Source organism: Melozone crissalis, unplaced genomic scaffold, assembly GCF_028551555.1.
Source record: "Melozone crissalis strain CALT ecotype California unplaced genomic scaffold, PUWL_Pcris_2 ptg000032l_1, whole genome shotgun sequence".
Classification (NCBI taxonomy): Eukaryota; Metazoa; Chordata; class Aves; order Passeriformes; family Passerellidae; genus Melozone; species Melozone crissalis.
Window position 1 is genome coordinate 568,424 of NW_026535810.1, and position 16,703 is coordinate 585,126.

At 46.0% G+C, this 16,703-nt stretch overlaps 1 protein-coding gene across 1 annotated transcript in view; it reads right to left on the reverse strand.

Annotated features, from left to right (window-relative positions):
- Nucleotides 1-2,887: 2,887 nt before the first annotated feature.
- The window catches only part of MAP3K3 (mitogen-activated protein kinase kinase kinase 3), a 29,946-nt gene continuing 16,130 nt past the window's right edge, over nt 2,888-16,703 (reverse strand). The window contains exons 8-17 of the mRNA XM_054281550.1: nt 15,333-15,466; nt 14,471-14,532; nt 14,012-14,079; nt 13,697-13,789; nt 12,685-12,876; nt 10,076-10,224; nt 8,211-8,342; nt 7,446-7,575; nt 6,587-6,764; nt 2,888-4,192 (exon numbers count right to left, since the gene is read on the reverse strand). Coding sequence (XP_054137525.1) covers nt 3,964-4,192; nt 6,587-6,764; nt 7,446-7,575; nt 8,211-8,342; nt 10,076-10,224; nt 12,685-12,876; nt 13,697-13,789; nt 14,012-14,079; nt 14,471-14,532; nt 15,333-15,466 — 1,367 coding nt within the window. The 3' untranslated portion in view covers nt 2,888-3,963. The remainder of the gene's footprint in view (nt 4,193-6,586; nt 6,765-7,445; nt 7,576-8,210; nt 8,343-10,075; nt 10,225-12,684; nt 12,877-13,696; nt 13,790-14,011; nt 14,080-14,470; nt 14,533-15,332; nt 15,467-16,703) is intronic.

A 16,703-nucleotide genomic window follows, 5' to 3' on the forward strand; every position in this document is an offset into this window, starting at 1 on the left:
CCAGATTCCTCCACTTCAGCTGGAAGGGAGCTCATAATATCATCCATTTGTCTGAAACACAGAGGCTTTCCTTCTCCAAATTTTCACTTTTTAAAAGGACAGTGACCAAATCAGGCTTTCATATAAATGATAATTTTATTGTAAATAAAATGATACATTGGCCTGGCTTTGCACTGCAAGCCCCCGGTCGGTAAATAGAGACTACAGGGTCAAGGTCTTCTGCACAATCCAGGTTAAAGCCCTTTCTCCCTGCTTTGCATCATTTATGGTGATGATAAAATCCTTTTCTTCCTTTTTCAACTGCTCCTGGCACACCTGCCTTTTCCCTCCTGGTCAGTCTGTGTTGGTAACTGGTGCCAATGGCAACTCTTTGGAGCAGCTTCCAGTCCTTTGGAATATTATTCCAAAATAGGCAAAAAAACCCCACCCCAAAACCCCATCCAAATTGATGCAAGCTAACTGCCACAGAATGGGCAAAGATGGGATTTTCTGGAGAACAAGCAAATAACCTGGAATGCACAGAATCGTCACACCAAGACCAAAATGTCACTGCTTTGTTTCCTCACTGCCTCAGGGACAGCCACATTCCCCCAAGCTCCTCTCCAATGGGAATCTTGGACATTTTTCTGATTAGTTTTAAATGTTTCAGGACATTGGGACTCTGATAAGAAATTCTTTGTCAAATATTCTCCATTTCTGCAGCACTTTCCATCAGGGACCCCAATACTCAATATTCCCTATATATCCCTCCCTGGAAGGAACAGCAGGAAATCCAACATGACATTTAGAATTGACACAATAGCTTACTGTCAGCCTGGCACTCCTCCTCTACTCTTCCCTAAATGAGTTTATTCCCAGTTTTTTCCTAGTCTGCCAGGATAAAGAGGCCAGATATAATTCAATTCTGAGGTATAATTACATTTCTGTCCACTTGAAACTCTTTTGCTGCCACAGCTGTTAAAAGCCTCTGGTATCAAGGTCAGCCCCAAGTTATTAATCAGAGCAGTGGACTCAGGAATCCAGATCTTCCTTTTCCACAATCAAGAGGGCTTTGAGGAAACAAAGAGGCATTTTGGCTCAGCTCTACTCATTATAAACCATCAGCAAATTCTCTGCAAAACCAGCTGCTTTTTTTCCTTTTTAAATTCATAAAGGCGTCAAATTTATTTCCCCACCTCCCCCCCCCCAACCCCATAACAGTCGATATATATAAAAATCACCAAATATGATCTTTTACGATATAAATTAAAAAAGAAAACAACCAAAAAAAAAAAATAAAATGAGGCATCACCGTTTACATGATGTAAAAAGAGCTAAAAAAGAGCGATATAAACTACATTCATAAAAGTGCATCTCCAAACATAACAGGCAATGCTTTGGCTTGTTCCTGTGCCGAACGCGCCAGTCCGAGCTGGCCCCGTGTTCTCTGTCACTGTACAGGGGGTGCTGCTCCCTCTCCCTGCCAGCCTGGCCGCAGGGTTGGGCACGGAGGAGGCACAGCCAGCCCAGGGAAGGGCTCTGAGCCCTGGGGACAGCACTGAGCCACCGTCAGTCCTGGCTGCTCCTGCTCCTGCTCCTGCTCTGCTCTGCTCTGGAAGCGCCTCCCGGCATGCGGGTGAGGTAAAAGCCACGACAGCTCCTGAGGATTGAGGTGCTTGGACAGAAGTTCTGCCCTTCCCTCACGCCCTGCTCTCTCCCAGATCGCAGCGCGTGGGAACAGCAAGAGGAAAAACCAAGGGAGAGGGTCTGGGTTTGGTGAGGACAAGCCAAGGACGGAGGGATGCAGATGTCACGGTGCTCCCGATTCCTGCAGGTGATGGGCAGGGCATGAAGACTCCAATCTTTGGTATATTTAGGATGCAAGGCTTGAAGAGCTGGTGCTGATCCCCCTCCTTCTGTCATGCAGACTCCAGGGATGGTCCCACACTCCCAGCAGAGTGGTGGGAAAGCTCCCCAGCTCCGAGCTGCAGTGTCACAGCCTCACCTCCCCTCATGGCAACACTGAAGTGCGGGCCAGAAGTCAGGCCAAGGGCCTGGACAACCTGGAGTCAAGTTCCTGGTTGGGAAAAGATCAGTTGAAGTGCTCTCACTGTAATTAAATAAATTATGGAACAAGGGCTTTCATGAAAGGGATCCCCTAAGTGCCCACAAGTGGGACAGTGCATCCTTGGAGTAGTGCAGGGAGCCTGGAAAGGAAACCAACACCAGTTTTTATTGGCTACACTTTGCTCTGGGTTTGGCACAGAAAAAACATTTCATATCGTTAAAGCTTTTCAGGACTTTTGGTTGGTTGGGGCTTTTAGGGTTCTTTTTTCCCTCTTTTAATTCAACACAGTATTTTTCATGTGTTGAAGGAGCTTGGTTTCATTAAAACTTGCCTTCTCCTGCTATTAGTATTCACTTAAAAACTTAATTTTACTGCATTATGAAGCAATTTTCAATTTTTTATGGGGGAGAAGAGTGGAGGTGTGTGGAACCTTAATATGGTTTCCAATACAAGAGCAGAACACCTTCAGTGTTGCCCTGTAAAGCAATATTTTAGTTAATTAACATTTGCTTTTCTTAGTTTCATTTCTCAGAGATAACTCAGAATCACTCCATGAATCCCCAGCACTTAAAACCTGCTGGTCTTTCATGAGTGAAATAATGATTAATTAGTGCCCAAATCAGCACAGAGGATTTGAGGCCATCAGGACCTCAGTCCTCTGACCTGTGCTGTGTTCCAAGTGCACAATCACTTGGATTTGCTTTGCTGGTACCTGCATGGGGATCTCCAGGTAATTTTAGATATTTGCTACCATTTTAAATGTTGTCTGAAGGTTCTCTGTTTGACTCGAGTCCTACAAAAGCTTATTTAAGTTAGGCCATAACATTTTTATGGCACTTGCACACCTGTAATTCAAACAATGCACAGCAAGGCTGAGCTTGATTCCAGCTCCCTGTGCACAACACAAGTGTCCAGGTAATTCTCCCCAAGAAACCCTCAATTTTCCATTTTCCATGTGCTCAAAGAAACTCTGAAGTAATTTCCTGGGTACCAGACTGACTATCTTTGGTTAAAAGGATGGTAAACAGTTACCAGCCAAAGAGACAGATGCAGGAGGAAGCTGAATTCCACTGAATTCCCTTCCAGAGGGGTTTTGTTTGGACCCAGCAGCCCCAGAGAGAGGAAGCAGGAGCACAGATTTGTTTGGTATGACACAAACTAAGTGGCACTGTCTGAATGCTGGGACAGATCAAACCTAGCTCCAGATTTTCCAAAGTTAATGGGAGAGCCCTTCCCTCAGGCCCTGGAGTGATTGCATTCTGCTGAAACTTGTCTGATTATCCTGACATTTAGCTGGAAAGAACTCCCTCACCCCCAGCCCCAAATCCATGGGTTCATTATAAAATAACACTATTCACATACTTTTGAATCAATATCTTCTGAACACCTTCAGATGCTGAATACTCAAGAAGAAAAATATACCATACTATAGTGGGCATGACACATGGCTTTTTGCTGGATTCAGGTACTGGAGACACCTGTGGAGCCCCAGGAGAGAAAAACCAGGGACTCCACAGGCAGAGCTGGTCTGGAGGCTGGTGCATGTTTCTGTTTTGGCCAGAGTGGAGCTCTTCCAGCTCCCACTTGGGTTCAGGTTTCTCCTATGTTCAACCAGAGATGACACTTGTCAGATTCCCCTTCCTGCAGAAAACACGCAGCCAGCTGCAAGGTCACATCCAGGTAACAAAATCTGGGGCAAAAATGCAGCTCTGCTTGGACAGCTGTCGGCAGGATGAGCATTAATCCAGCACAAGAAGGAATCAGGCACGAGAGCAGACCCAAAGTTCCTTGGCAGAACTTCCCAAAGGACTAGGCCTAGCTGAGCTGGCATTCTGAAGATGCAGCACCACACAAGGGGCAACTGGACAAGACAGGGCACGGCGAGCCCGGCAGGAGCTGCGAGCGAGGGAGGTAATTCAGTACTGGAGCTGTGCAAACTGGTGTCTGAGCAGCTCTTCAGCAGAGGGTCTGTGCCTGGCTTCCACAAAGATCTGCTTTAGGAAGTCCCGGCAATGTTCTGATATGTGGGAGGGCAGCTGGGGGTTGGTGGGCTGCGTGGCGATTTTGAAGATGGCTGCCATGGCCTCGTACTCTGCCCAGGGGGGCTTCTCTGTCAGCATCTCCACCACGGTGCAGCCCAGGCTCCTGCAAAGCAGACAGGAAAAACCAAATGAGAATCCACTCAGTGATGCCCAGTGCTCAGAGCCAGAGCTGCCAACAGCTGCTTTCCCTGTGCCAGGAAAGTGCCATGTGTCCTCTCCCCTTTGCTCAAATCCTCCTCTCAGGAAGCATTTGTGCTAATAGGGAACAAGAGGTGCAAGTGGGACATCCCTGAAGGCACCATCTGACCTTGCTGGTCCTCCAGGTGCTGCTGCTTCTGTTGTACCTCAAAGGCACTTGGAGAATCACAGAGTCACAGCATGGGTTGGATTGGAAAGGACCCTCAAGACCATCCTGTTCCAACGCCCTGTTCCAACCACCTTCCACTAGAGCAGGCTGCTCAGAGGCTCAACTTGCTGAGCTGCAAGGTAGAACTTTGCAGTTCTTCTTAACAGACTTTTTAACACTCAAGGTTCAGTGAATCAGAGCTTGCTGACCCCACAAAGCCATTTCAGCAAAATCCCTTCTCAGTCACAGCCTCAAAATGCCCACGTTGGGAAAAAAAAAATAACCTAATAATATCTCCACAAGAAACCAAGCATCACTCAAAAAATAACTGAAGTCGTAACAGTTCCAAAGTGGGAAGGCAGAAAGTTAAACCTCTGTGGGACAGATGCATCATTACCTTAAGGAAAAATTCCTTGTAAAGTTAATGGGGCTCTGCAGGCTACTTCAGGGCAAGGACGTGATTCTGGGGACATGGCTGAGCCACCTTTCTGAGGCAAGGTGACTCCAACACCTTCCAGGGAAGATGGCTGCTGTAGCACTGCACTGACTGGGGTTTATTCAAAAAGGATTAATTGCTTCCTCCAGGCCGCAGATTAAGTAAAAGCCATTAGTGAGTTTTTAATATCCAATCCTGTGGTTTTATCACATCTTTACATTAAAAAGGTAAAACTGCCTCCTCTACCTTAAAACTAAACCTTCTTTTGAGGTGAAATGCAAGGAAAAGGATGTTGAGAGGCAGACTTGCATCAACTGCCAAGATAAGGAGGAAAGGAATTAAATGCAGTGAATATGCAAGAACTGATTTCTCGACAAGGTTTAAAATCCAACGTGAAAATTTTACAGTTTTCCAGCCATTTCAGGCTTACTAGAAGAGAGTACAGAAAATGCAAACCATGTGTGCTGAAGTGCTGGGGGTTTGCTCAAAAGCAAGCAGGGATATATTATTGTTTAGACTGATTTATACCGTTTAAGCAGATCCGGTTTCTTTAAGATATTCAGCAAACAGCAGGAATGTTTTTCATGTCAAGTCACTCCAGCAATAACAAATAGCTCACATATTCTGCTATTTAGGAAAAAGAAAACTGGAGAGGGGCCTGCAGCAGTGGCACAGAGCCAGGTGGATGGATGTGTTACGTTTCTGAGCCTCTGGGCCATACACATCCACCCTGGGAGCAGCACTGCACTGGAAAATTGTGACCCCCCCAAAATAATGATTGGGATTGTAGGAACTGGAGTCTGGCCAACGGCAGCGACTCTTTGATGGGAATGGACCAATGTCAGCACCAAGAGGAAATCCACAACTGCACCAGCCCAGGGGGAAGGGCACGTGCTCCACTCTCTCCCCAGCCATCCCAACTGGGAGAGTCTGCAGGACTTAACTCTTTGCCGACAAGACAAGTTTCAGCTGTGTTTCCACTTGCTGCTTGTACAGGAAACAGGTCCTGCTTGGCTGTGGAGGCACAACCAGACCTTTTGTCCCTGTTGTTTACTTAAGGTTTATAATCTCACCTTTTTAAGGCCCCCAAAATTAACATTTTGGCACAGGACCATTTTGCTCTTTTGAGAGAGGCTGCTCCTTGGCTATGCCAATAATAGCACAGCTACGGTTTCCATTCATGCAGATCACCTCTGATCTGATCTGGATCTTTTCTGTTATTCCAGGTTTGAACATCTTTCCTTTAAGGCTAAAATTCTATCAATCTCCAGTACATTTTAAGCATAATTCTCATTATATATCTAAATGAATGGGCTTTCCCTAGACAACTTTCAGTTGTTCTTCTAAGGGATATCATAGAATCAGAGTCTCCTGTGTTGGAAGGGACCCACAAGGATCATCATCCCATTTCCTGGCTCTGCATAGGACAACCCAAGAATTCCACCAAGTGTCTGAGAGCATGACAAGGATGAAAACATTGCACCAGCCAGAAAGCAAAAACACAGCTATCAGTTTGAGTGAGGAATGAGTGGAAAAACGAAATGAGTTGTTGGGTGTTAACACCGCAAAGCACAGCTGGCAGAAGATTATTGAATTCAAACCAGCGAATTCAATTTTCTTTTAACTTCTCATCCAGACAAGGTGTGAAGCTGGATGCTCAGATGGCAGAGGGTGCTGTGTGTGCAGAGATCTGAGCGCAGCAAGGAGAGGCTCACCACACGTCTGCCTTCCTGCCGTAGCCCTCGCCGCTGATCACCTCCGGGCTCATCCAGTACGGGGTGCCCGTGACGGAGCGGATGCCGGTCCCCGACATGCAGATTGTCTGCAGCCTCTTGCTGGCCCCAAAGTCCCCGAGCTTCACGTTCCCAGCAGAGTCACGGAGAATATTGGCACCTGGACAGAAGGAAAAAAACACCAGGACAGCTGTTTTCATGAGATCCAGCTGTTGGATCTGCAGCCTACAGAATGATAGCCAAGCACAAATACCCGTGCTCATGGTATGGCTCTTTCCCCATTAAGCCTCAGGTGACCTGCTAAACATCATTTCTTTAATTCAGGTTGTAGACAAGCCAATTGCTAATGGCTGTAAATGGGAAAAACTTCAGGGAAAAGCACAAGGAAGTGAAGGGGGGGAGGGAAATGAGAGCTGAGTCAGCACCAGCATTGTTACAGTGCCTGTAAACAGCTCAACCAGCCTAGCAGGGCCCCCAGGCCAAGGGCTGAGGGAGAACAGAGCTGTGTAGAGAAGGATTTTATTGGGATGCTGCTTTGTGAGTGCAAGCATTGCTTTCTGGTCAGCTGGGCAACAGATGTAGCTAATTAAACCCCTTTGAACTCCTACAATAAACAAGTCAATCTCCACTTGGTCCTGAACATGAAACACCACGGAAAAAGCAAACTTTAGAGCTTAGCTTTTATGCGGACACAAACTGAGGTTTAGACACCAAAACCAATTCTTCCTCCAAAACTGCAACGAAATCAAGAACCCCCCTGTTACCATTATCTGGAACATGCCCACATGAAACCCTTTTGCTCTTGTGCTGGAGAGCTCTCCTGGCCTGGCCCTGCTCTCACCCTTGATGTCCCTGTGCACGATCATGTTGCTGTGCAGGTACGAGACGCCCTCGAGGATCTGCCGCGTGTATTTGCGCGTCACGTTCTCCGTCAGGGCCCCGTACGCCTTCAGCTGGTCCTTCACTGACCCCTGCCACAAAGCAAAGGGAAAGAATTGGCAAAGAGGGGGCAAAGCACAGACCCTGCAGTGTCCAGTCAGCTCCCAAAAGCCCTGGGTGTTACAGCTGGCCCTGCAGTGAACTCTGCCCTCTGCTAAAGCCTTTCTATGAGCATCTCACCCTAAGAAGCCTTTTTAAGAACAGCAAGGCTTCATGGCAAAAACAGCCTAAGGAGGTTCTGTCTACTGGTACAACTTGTTGTGAAGACAAGCAATAAAACAGTTCAGCAGACTTATCTGGGTCAAAAGCCTTGCTTTTGGAGAGTCAGTTTTAGCCTCGCTGTACCATGATTCTGCTAATTCAGTTACCAGGATTTACATGCTGGCCCAAGTCCTTTGGGGCACTTTGGTAGAACAAATTTAGATTGAAGAAAAGAACTGTCCTTAATGACTGTCACAGAGAATGTATTTCAAGTAGAAGACAGTTAAGGAAAAAACTCAAGAGGTTATTTGGGCATAAATAAAATGAAAGTGGTGGCATTATGAGTGTGAGCAGGCACAGCCCTAAGAGGTTCTGAGGCAGATGACATAGGGGGATCACAGCAACTAATAAACCAGCTAACAAACCCAGCCACCTCCCTTCTGACCCCTGACTGTGCTGCTCTTACCCCTGGCATGTACTCCATGAAGATGGTCAAGGTCTTCTCTGCTCGATCCCTTAAGCAGCCGTAATACTGCACAATACGGTCGTGCTGGAGATTCTTCAGCAGCTGAATTTCACACTCCAGAGCACTCACCTCCTGTGGATGGAGGTGAAAATAACATTGCAGCCTCAGGAAATATAGAATAAATATAAAAAATAGTAAATTTGTCATGTCACTGGCAGGATGAGACCACTACTACACTGAGAAGTGTAATCCATGACAACGCTTTAACTGCTCCTTGGAGAAGGCAAACATTACCAGGGCTTCCTGTTCATTTTTACTGCATTATCTGCAGGTATTGGTGTGGAAGCTTTGCTAGAACACAGGCTGTATCATACATGGATTTAGTACCACAAAAACTTTGTTTCTTGCCTTGATTCTGTCATCTGCATGGTGGCTGAAAGGATTCTCCACCCACAACACAGGTAAAACCTCACTTCTCTCACTAAGCTGTGGGCAGGGAGTGTAATTATGAAGCAGCTCTGAAAACAGTTACAGAACTGGAACTTCAACCCACTGGAGAGCAAAACAACAGGTGCTGAGAGCTGCTAAGTTTCTGTCAGCCAGTCCTGTTCTGATCACACTGATGATTTACTGGAATCAAGCCCTACAAACAGCTTCCTCTCCTATTTACTTCAAAGAATCTGCAGCTCTGCACATGAAACTGATCCTTTGCTTTGCTCTTGCCACAGACAACAAGGTATCACAGTGCAAAGATGTTATCCAACAATTTCAGATGGAATCACAAATGTTTGCTGCTCAGAAAAAGTATCAGGTTCTTGCTGAATCCAGGGATTGAACGGGAGGAACATCAAAGGTACTGAAGCGTGAGGATTTATGGAACAATGTTTTATTCCCAAATTAGTCCCATTTTTACCTTTCCAGCCCTGCCATGGGAAGGTATCAGGTTCAGCTCTCTCACTCTGGGAGAGGATGCAGAATCTTAGAGCAAGAACCTGGGTGTTGTAGGCACACATAGAACCAGTGGAAGTTGCTTAATCAGACCAAAAAATAGTGTAAGGTTTGGAGTTTCAGTGCCTTCAAAATATATTTCAGCCTGTTCCTCCTTGGCTCAGAGTTACTGTCTGATTTACAACACAGACATAGTAGAACTTCCCAATTTAGGACATATCTTGGCACCAATATCCCATATAAAATCAGAATAATTAAATCTTCATGGATCAGTTATTCTAGCTCAAAGTGAATTTGTTCAATATTGGGAAACTAGTACACTGTTAAAACACCAGCAAAGAACCCAAAAGCCATTCCAGCTGCATCCCCTGTGCAGGAAGTTGAGTGCTGTCCCCTAATTTCAAGGTGCCTGTCCCATCTCCAGTGTTGCCACATCACTGTTCTTGATTCATTTACACCCCACAGCTCCATTTGTTTTTAAGGACACAGAGAATTCAGAAGTGAAAATTGGTAATTAATGCACTTCATACAGGGTGCACCATATAAACCCAGAAGTGGGTTTTGCATGTGCAAGCAGCTTTTTTTGTTCAAAAAAGAAAAAAAACCTACTCTTGCTGGATTTAGTTTCATTCACATCCATGTCTAACCAGGAACACAGGGCAGTCTAGTATTCCTCAAGCAACCTGGCAAAAACCCAAAAAGCTGAGAAAGCAGAGCCAAGAATGAAGCAAGAAAATGGATTTTAGTTTCAAGCTGAAGTTAACAACACAGAACAGTCATTTTTAAATGACTCCTATTCTCCTCCACATGACTCGAAACCTTCGTACGAACTAAATAAGATGCCAGCTTTCAAGGACAGACAGAGAGACACATTGTGCAGGACCTCAGAGGGTTTGAGGAGCTGAGCTGAGAATTACCTTGCTTGTTTCGGGGCTCTCTGGATCAAACTGGACCTGCTTGGCTGCCAGCTCTCTGCCCGTGTCCACGTCGTAGCACAGGTACACGCGGCCGAAGGCGCCCTGGCCCAGCAGCTTCCCCCGGCGCCAGTTCATGGGAGCACTGGGAGCTAAAAGGGAACAGCAGTCATTTCTCCTTTCATTGCACTCTTTAAAAAAAAAAAAATGGGCTTTTCAAGGACCAATCTCTGTTATACAGGACTGAAGCAGGTATTCTGTAGGTGAATAAACATGAGGTGCTCTCCCAGGGTAAGGAGTCAGTTGTCGCAGACAACTTTTGTGAAAAATCCTTTCCTTAATAAGCCTCAGGAACAGAATGTAAACAATGGTTATCTGCTGCTGTGGAATGCAACAGGTAGATCTTTGATTGGCCCATCTTAGATGTTTATAATTAATGGCCAATCACAGCCCAGCTGGCTTGGAGAGAGTCCGAGAGAGCTGCCTTTGTTATCATTCTTTCCTTTCTATTCTTAGCTTAGCTAGACTTCTGATGAAACCTTTTCTTCTATTCTTTTAGTGTAGTTTTAACGTAATATGTATAATAAAATAATAAATCAAACCTTCTGTAACATGGGGTCAGACCTCCATCTCCTCCCTCATCCAAAAACCCCCTGTGAACACCATCACAGTCAGTGGCAGAGCTCTGAACAGAACCCAACCATCCAGACTCTCAAGGATCTGCTGACTGATGTCCCATTAAAATGACACCACAAAACATTTTGCAAATGTGTTTTACAGACCAGTTATTCAATGGGGTTGGTGAAATTTCATTCCACCAGCAGGTGGATTCTACAACATCATTACTTTAAGAGATGATGCAGCAACTAAAGAGCAGCTTCCAACCCTTGATCTGCAGTTATCACATGCATCAGATGAAGAAGAGCTGGATTAGCCTTGCTAAATCAATCCAGCCAGCTCGGAATGACTTAAGCTTCTGGGACAACTTGAAGGACATTATTCTGAGTTTCTTTGCCAAGCTAGTTTGGGGTTAACCTCTGTGGGAAGGATTTTACTGCAAGGCTCTCTCTAACCATAAAGATTAGAAGTCATGATTACCTACTAGACATGGATAAAGTAGGGACTGTGTTAGCACAGTGTGGGTATCTTTACCTACTGAACAGTTAATAAAAATACCCATGAGACCCAGGTAAAGCAGCATCACCAACAGCCCAGCAGGAATTTCCATCCTCAGGGCACTGGGAATTCTCACATTCATAAGCAGCAGTCTCTCCTGACCCAGAGATTAATACCTGAGCCCAGTTTTTCAGACTGCCCTTAATCCCAAAGCATATTACTCAAAGACAAGTGCTCTAGCTCCAACTTTGAAAGCAACCCTACCAGACTCCTGCAGTTCAATGCATCCAATTATGGTGGATCCAACAAGAAACTCTAAAAACAAAGACAAGAACCAGCCATCTGAACAGTGTGAAAATACAGAAGAGCTGAGAGATTTGCTTTGACATGTCTAATTTAATCAGATTTACTGCCAGGCAGTCTTTTAGTGTGTTCTTTACTCTTCATTTTCATCCTTAAATTCCTGTATGGGATATACAAAGTTCTTCAATAATGACTTATGTTCCACTTATTTTTTATTTTTATAATAGAAAGCTGTCCAACAAAACAGCTCAAGGATGCCATTAATACAGAAATAAATCCTTCCACTAAGGAGCAAATGAAATACATACAGAATAACTGTAACCCTGACTGAAAATGTTAACATAGCAAGAAAATAAACAAGCTTGTCTGCCTGTTTTAAGAACCCTGTAGATCATCTAGATCAAGCAAATTTTTACTTCTTAGCTGAATTTGCAATGCCTTCCAAAGGAAAGAAGAAGAAATCTGAGAAGAAAAACACTGGTCTTGTGGGTGTGACAAACAAGTTTCAAAGCATAGCCAGGGCATGAGTGTGACAGTGTTCACAGGGGTCTGAGGATGAGGGAAGAGATGAGGATCTAACTCTATGTTTCAGAAGGCTTGATTTATTATTTTATGATATACATTATATTTAAACTATACTAAAAGAATAGAAAAAAGGATTTTATCAGAAGGCTAGCTAAGAATAGAAAAAGAAAAAAGAAATAGAAAAATAGAAAAAGAAAAAATTATAACAAAGGCTTGTGTCTTGGACAGAGAGTCCGAGCCAGCTGATTGACCATTAATTAGGAACAACCACATGAGACCAATCACTGATCCACTTGCATTCCACAGCAGCAGATAATTACTGTTTACATTTTGTTCCTGAGGCCTCTCAGCTTCTCAGGAGAAAAAAGGATTTTTTCTCCTAAGGATAAGGATCCTAAGGAAAGGATTTTTCAGGAAACACCATGGCTACACACGAGGTGGCTGGAATGGCTTGTCACAGCCAGGACACACCATGGCTACACAGGAGGTGGTTGGAATGGCTTGTCACAGCCAGGACACACCACGGCTACACACGAGGTGGCTGGAATGGCTTGTCACAGCCAGGACACACCATGGCTACACAGGAGGTGGCTGGAATGGCTTGTCACAGCCAGGTTGTGGCACTGCACCGGCTCTGGAGCCCTCCCTGTCCCCAGAGCCCAGCCTACACTTGGTGGCCATGTTCCTCTCCTGCACTCCCAGCGCGTTCTCGCTGTCGGCGCTGCGCAGGCGGCCCCGCGGCTCCAGGTACTGCAGGGCCAGCCCCAGGTTCTCCCCGTTGGTGCTCAGCGAGCGGCTCGAGGGCACCAGGGTGAAGAGATTCCCTTGGTGACGTCGGATCCGGGGAAACGTCCTCCGGCCTGGGGAGAAGGAACATTTTTAAATAAATGTTTGTGGGCGGGAGGTAAATGGCTGGGGGTTGAGCAGCGGGGAGAAGGGAGAGAAATCCCAAGTTCTGCTCTGTTCCCATGGAGCAGAATCTGCTGCCAAACAGATGAGGTGCAAAAATATAACAGCTCAGGGCTGGTGCTGCCTGAGTTCAGTACAGCCCTGGATCATTCCCAAAGCAGAAGGCAGAGAACACTTTGTAATGCCCTCAGTGCTGTAAGATCTAAACTTACCTTCCAAAGGAAAAATCTGGTTTACAGGCTCCGAGTTTTACATACAAAATGACTTTCTAGATAACGTGCCCAGACTTGCAAATAAAAACCATAAATAAAGATTATGCCAACTTGCACCTCCTGAAATTTTGAGAGATTATTTTGCATAAAGCCATCTGATTGAGCAGAGATGCAATTCTTTAAGTCCCTGCTATATTTAAAAGACCCAGAAGCAAGTCTGCAATGCCAATTATCAATATATCAAAATATCAAACTGTAATGAATCTCTGTGGTAGGAAAGCACTTATATAGGGCCAAGTCTAACAATTATGTCTACAATTCCCTACTCAGCCTGGGTAACACCAGAAAGGACAAAGAACTACAAAGTAAACAAAGAATTACAAACAACAACCATGAAAATGTGGCATCATGCAGCATGAATCTCAGCACTAATTGCAAGGACCAGGGCACTTCCAGGCTCTCCAAACAGGAGTTACCCTTGTGTAGAGGTTGCCACTGCCTCACCTTTTTTTCCCAGCCTGGAATGGGAGGTGTGGGACCAACTGTGAGACCAACTCACCATCGTTGTAGTCCTTGTGCTGCATGGAGACGTTGTAGCGCCGAGGGTAGGTGCCACCTTTGCCTGCCTTGTCATAGATCTGATTCTCACGGTCTGCCAGGAGAAGCAAAGACAAAAGTGAGGCTCCTTCAAAAAACATTAACTTCTAATAACAGAATTTTCCTGCAACAGCAGGTTTTTAGGAAGGGGCAATAAATAACTTTTCCATCATCGTGTCCCCACTTCTTCTATTTATACCATCCCAGCAAGCAGGGAGGGCGGCCAGCCAAGAGCAGAAAGTGTCTGGGTCAAATAACCTTTGTAGCAAAGACATACCTGAGAACTCCTGCCTGTTGTCAGGAAAGCTCTGTGCCCTTGACATCCGTGACTTCCGAAAAGAAGGGCTAATAGAGAAAGAAGACCAGAGTAAGTTTTGCTGTTGTTTGGGGTATTATTTTTGTTGATTTATTTTCTAAATGAACAAGTAGAGCCTTGTCTAAAAGAGATTTAAATACCCTGCAGCCAGATGTTCTCAGAGGGGCGGCTCCACACAGGCTGCTCGCTTCAGAACTTTGTATTTATAACTTAAAGCTACTGAAGCACCAGTTTGCAGGTCTGTGGTTGTGCAAGAAAATAACACAGCCTTAAGACATAGTTAATGCTCTTGTTAAAGCTCTTGTTTCCCTCCAAGAAAATGTATGAGATAGAAAAGAAGATTTTATGTAAGTACAACTGGCATTTCCACCTGAGCACCCACGTTCTCACCAGTTTGTACATTTGTACCTGGCTGCTCACCTGTCCAAGGACTGGCAGCTTCCTGACACTGAGTTTTCAGCACTGCTTAGAGGGTCCAGCATCTGCAACACAGAAGAAACCACACAGCAACATGAGTGCAGTCCAGGGCCCAGGAGAGCCTGTGACAGAGGAGCAGAGCCCACAACTGTTTGCCTGCAGAATATCCAGCTGAAGAAGGGAGTCTAAGCCTATTTAAATGTATAATTTTCATTTATCTCCCACAGAAATTAAGTTCATATAAAATCTGAGGAACTGCTTTAGTTTTTGAAGGACTCTGCTGTGAAAAATACAAGCTTTAGCAGCCTTGTGCTGCATTTTGATCCCAACTGGCTCCAGGAACAGTCTCTGCTGGTGCTGCTGCCTCCACCTGCAAGTCGCCCTTTGGCCTCACTTCCCACTTTTCTGAATGGAGAGCAGAGTTTCAAAAGCAAGAGGGTCACACAAACCTGGTAATAGGAAACCTTATCACATGTGTGACAGCACCAAAACTGCTCAGTCAGAGCTGGAGGGGCAATGCCCAGAACGGGGAACTGCTTCTGGCAGCCCAACAAAGGCTTTGAACTTACACAGCTACAATCTGAAGCTGTTTAAATGCACAAAGCAGCACTTTTATAAACCCAGAACGATTTGGGTTGGAAAGAACTTTAAGGGTCATCCAATTCCACCTCCTACCATGGGCAGGGACACCTTCCACTAGATCAGGTTGCTCTAAGGATACTTTTAGGGATGGGGCAGCCACAACTTTCTGAACAATGTGCGCCTCACTGCTTAAAGGTGTGGATGCAACCAGAGCCAGTGAATATTTGGGAGAGGAAAGGAGGGCCCAGATGCCAGCAGGACCCCCTGGCAGGTGGGTACTCACGCACTGCTCGCTGGTCTCGGGGATGAACTCGCCCTCGCTGTGGATGCTGGTGTAGGAGCCCTGGCGGGCGATGCGCTGCTGCCGCTCGGGGACGTAGCCGGGCGGGGGAGAGCTGCGGCCCGTGTTCTGGGAGCCTGTGACAGGGACACACTCACCCTGCTGCTGGGGCACTGCTGCAGCAGCCACCCTGCCACAGCACAGCCCTATCCCCCCACAGTAACTGCAGAGTGAACCCTACAGTCTGTGAAACCAAACTGTCTGATGTGCACCATCCCCACTGCCTCCACATCAAACCTCTATCTCTCAGAGTAACTGCAGAGTGAACCCCACAGCCTGGACAGACATGGGACAGGGAAACTAACCTGTCTGATGTGCACCACCCTCACCACACCACACCTCTATCCCCCCCAAAGTGAACCCCAGAGTCTGGACAGACATGGAACCCGTGAAACCAAACTGCCTGATGTGCACCTGTATTGATGTCTTAGATGTTAAGTAATTATTGCTGAAGCTCCTGACAAAGCAGCCACCTATTTCCAACCTCTTCTGCTCAACCTTCTGAGCATAATTCCAGTTTAATCATCTGTTAGTGGCACTACCTAAAGAGTTTCTCTTGTGCTACCTACTGAGAGAAACTTCACTCTTAGGGTTTATTTTTTCCTTGCACATCTCAAAGAAGATGAAACTAGATACAGGAAGAAAAAAAGCCCTTTTTGCAGTGACCTATCCACCTGCAGCTGCCACCAATTCCCACTGTGAGCTCCAAGAACTGCTGTGGTCCAGGCCAATCTGCTCGAGGTCACACACGAAGCCAGAGGCAGCAGGTGGAGATCAGCCCTCAAGCTGTGCTCCTTACAACACTGTCTTTAATTAACTGTGTGTACTCAGGTGCTAGGAAAGATGGGTAAAGATCAGCAAATATTCTCCCAAGGAAAATATTTTCTATAGAAGTTGTAATAAAGAGCGAAGGCGAAGAGCTGGGAGAAGTGAAGAGCACAAAACTTTCAGGGGGCTGCAGAAGGAAAATGAACAATGCTGGCATGGCTTAGAGTGCAAGAGGGAGGAACTACATGAAAAAAAAAAGGGATTAATAAAATCATAGGATCATTAGGGTTGGCGAAGACCTCCAAGATCATGAAACCAAGATTGCCAAGCGCACAATGCATTGCTCAGAGCTACCACCTGATGTCCCAGGCAGCTCCCAGGGCTGGTGAGCCCTCTGGAGGGGTGGGATAACCCTGGCAGTGCCTGGGCTGCCCCAGCCCTGCAGCACTTTCACTCCTTCCGACAGATGGCACGGGCAGAGCCAGCCCGGCCCGCTGGCACCGGCCCAGGGGCTGCTGTGGAAAGGCCCCATCCCTGGGCAGGAAA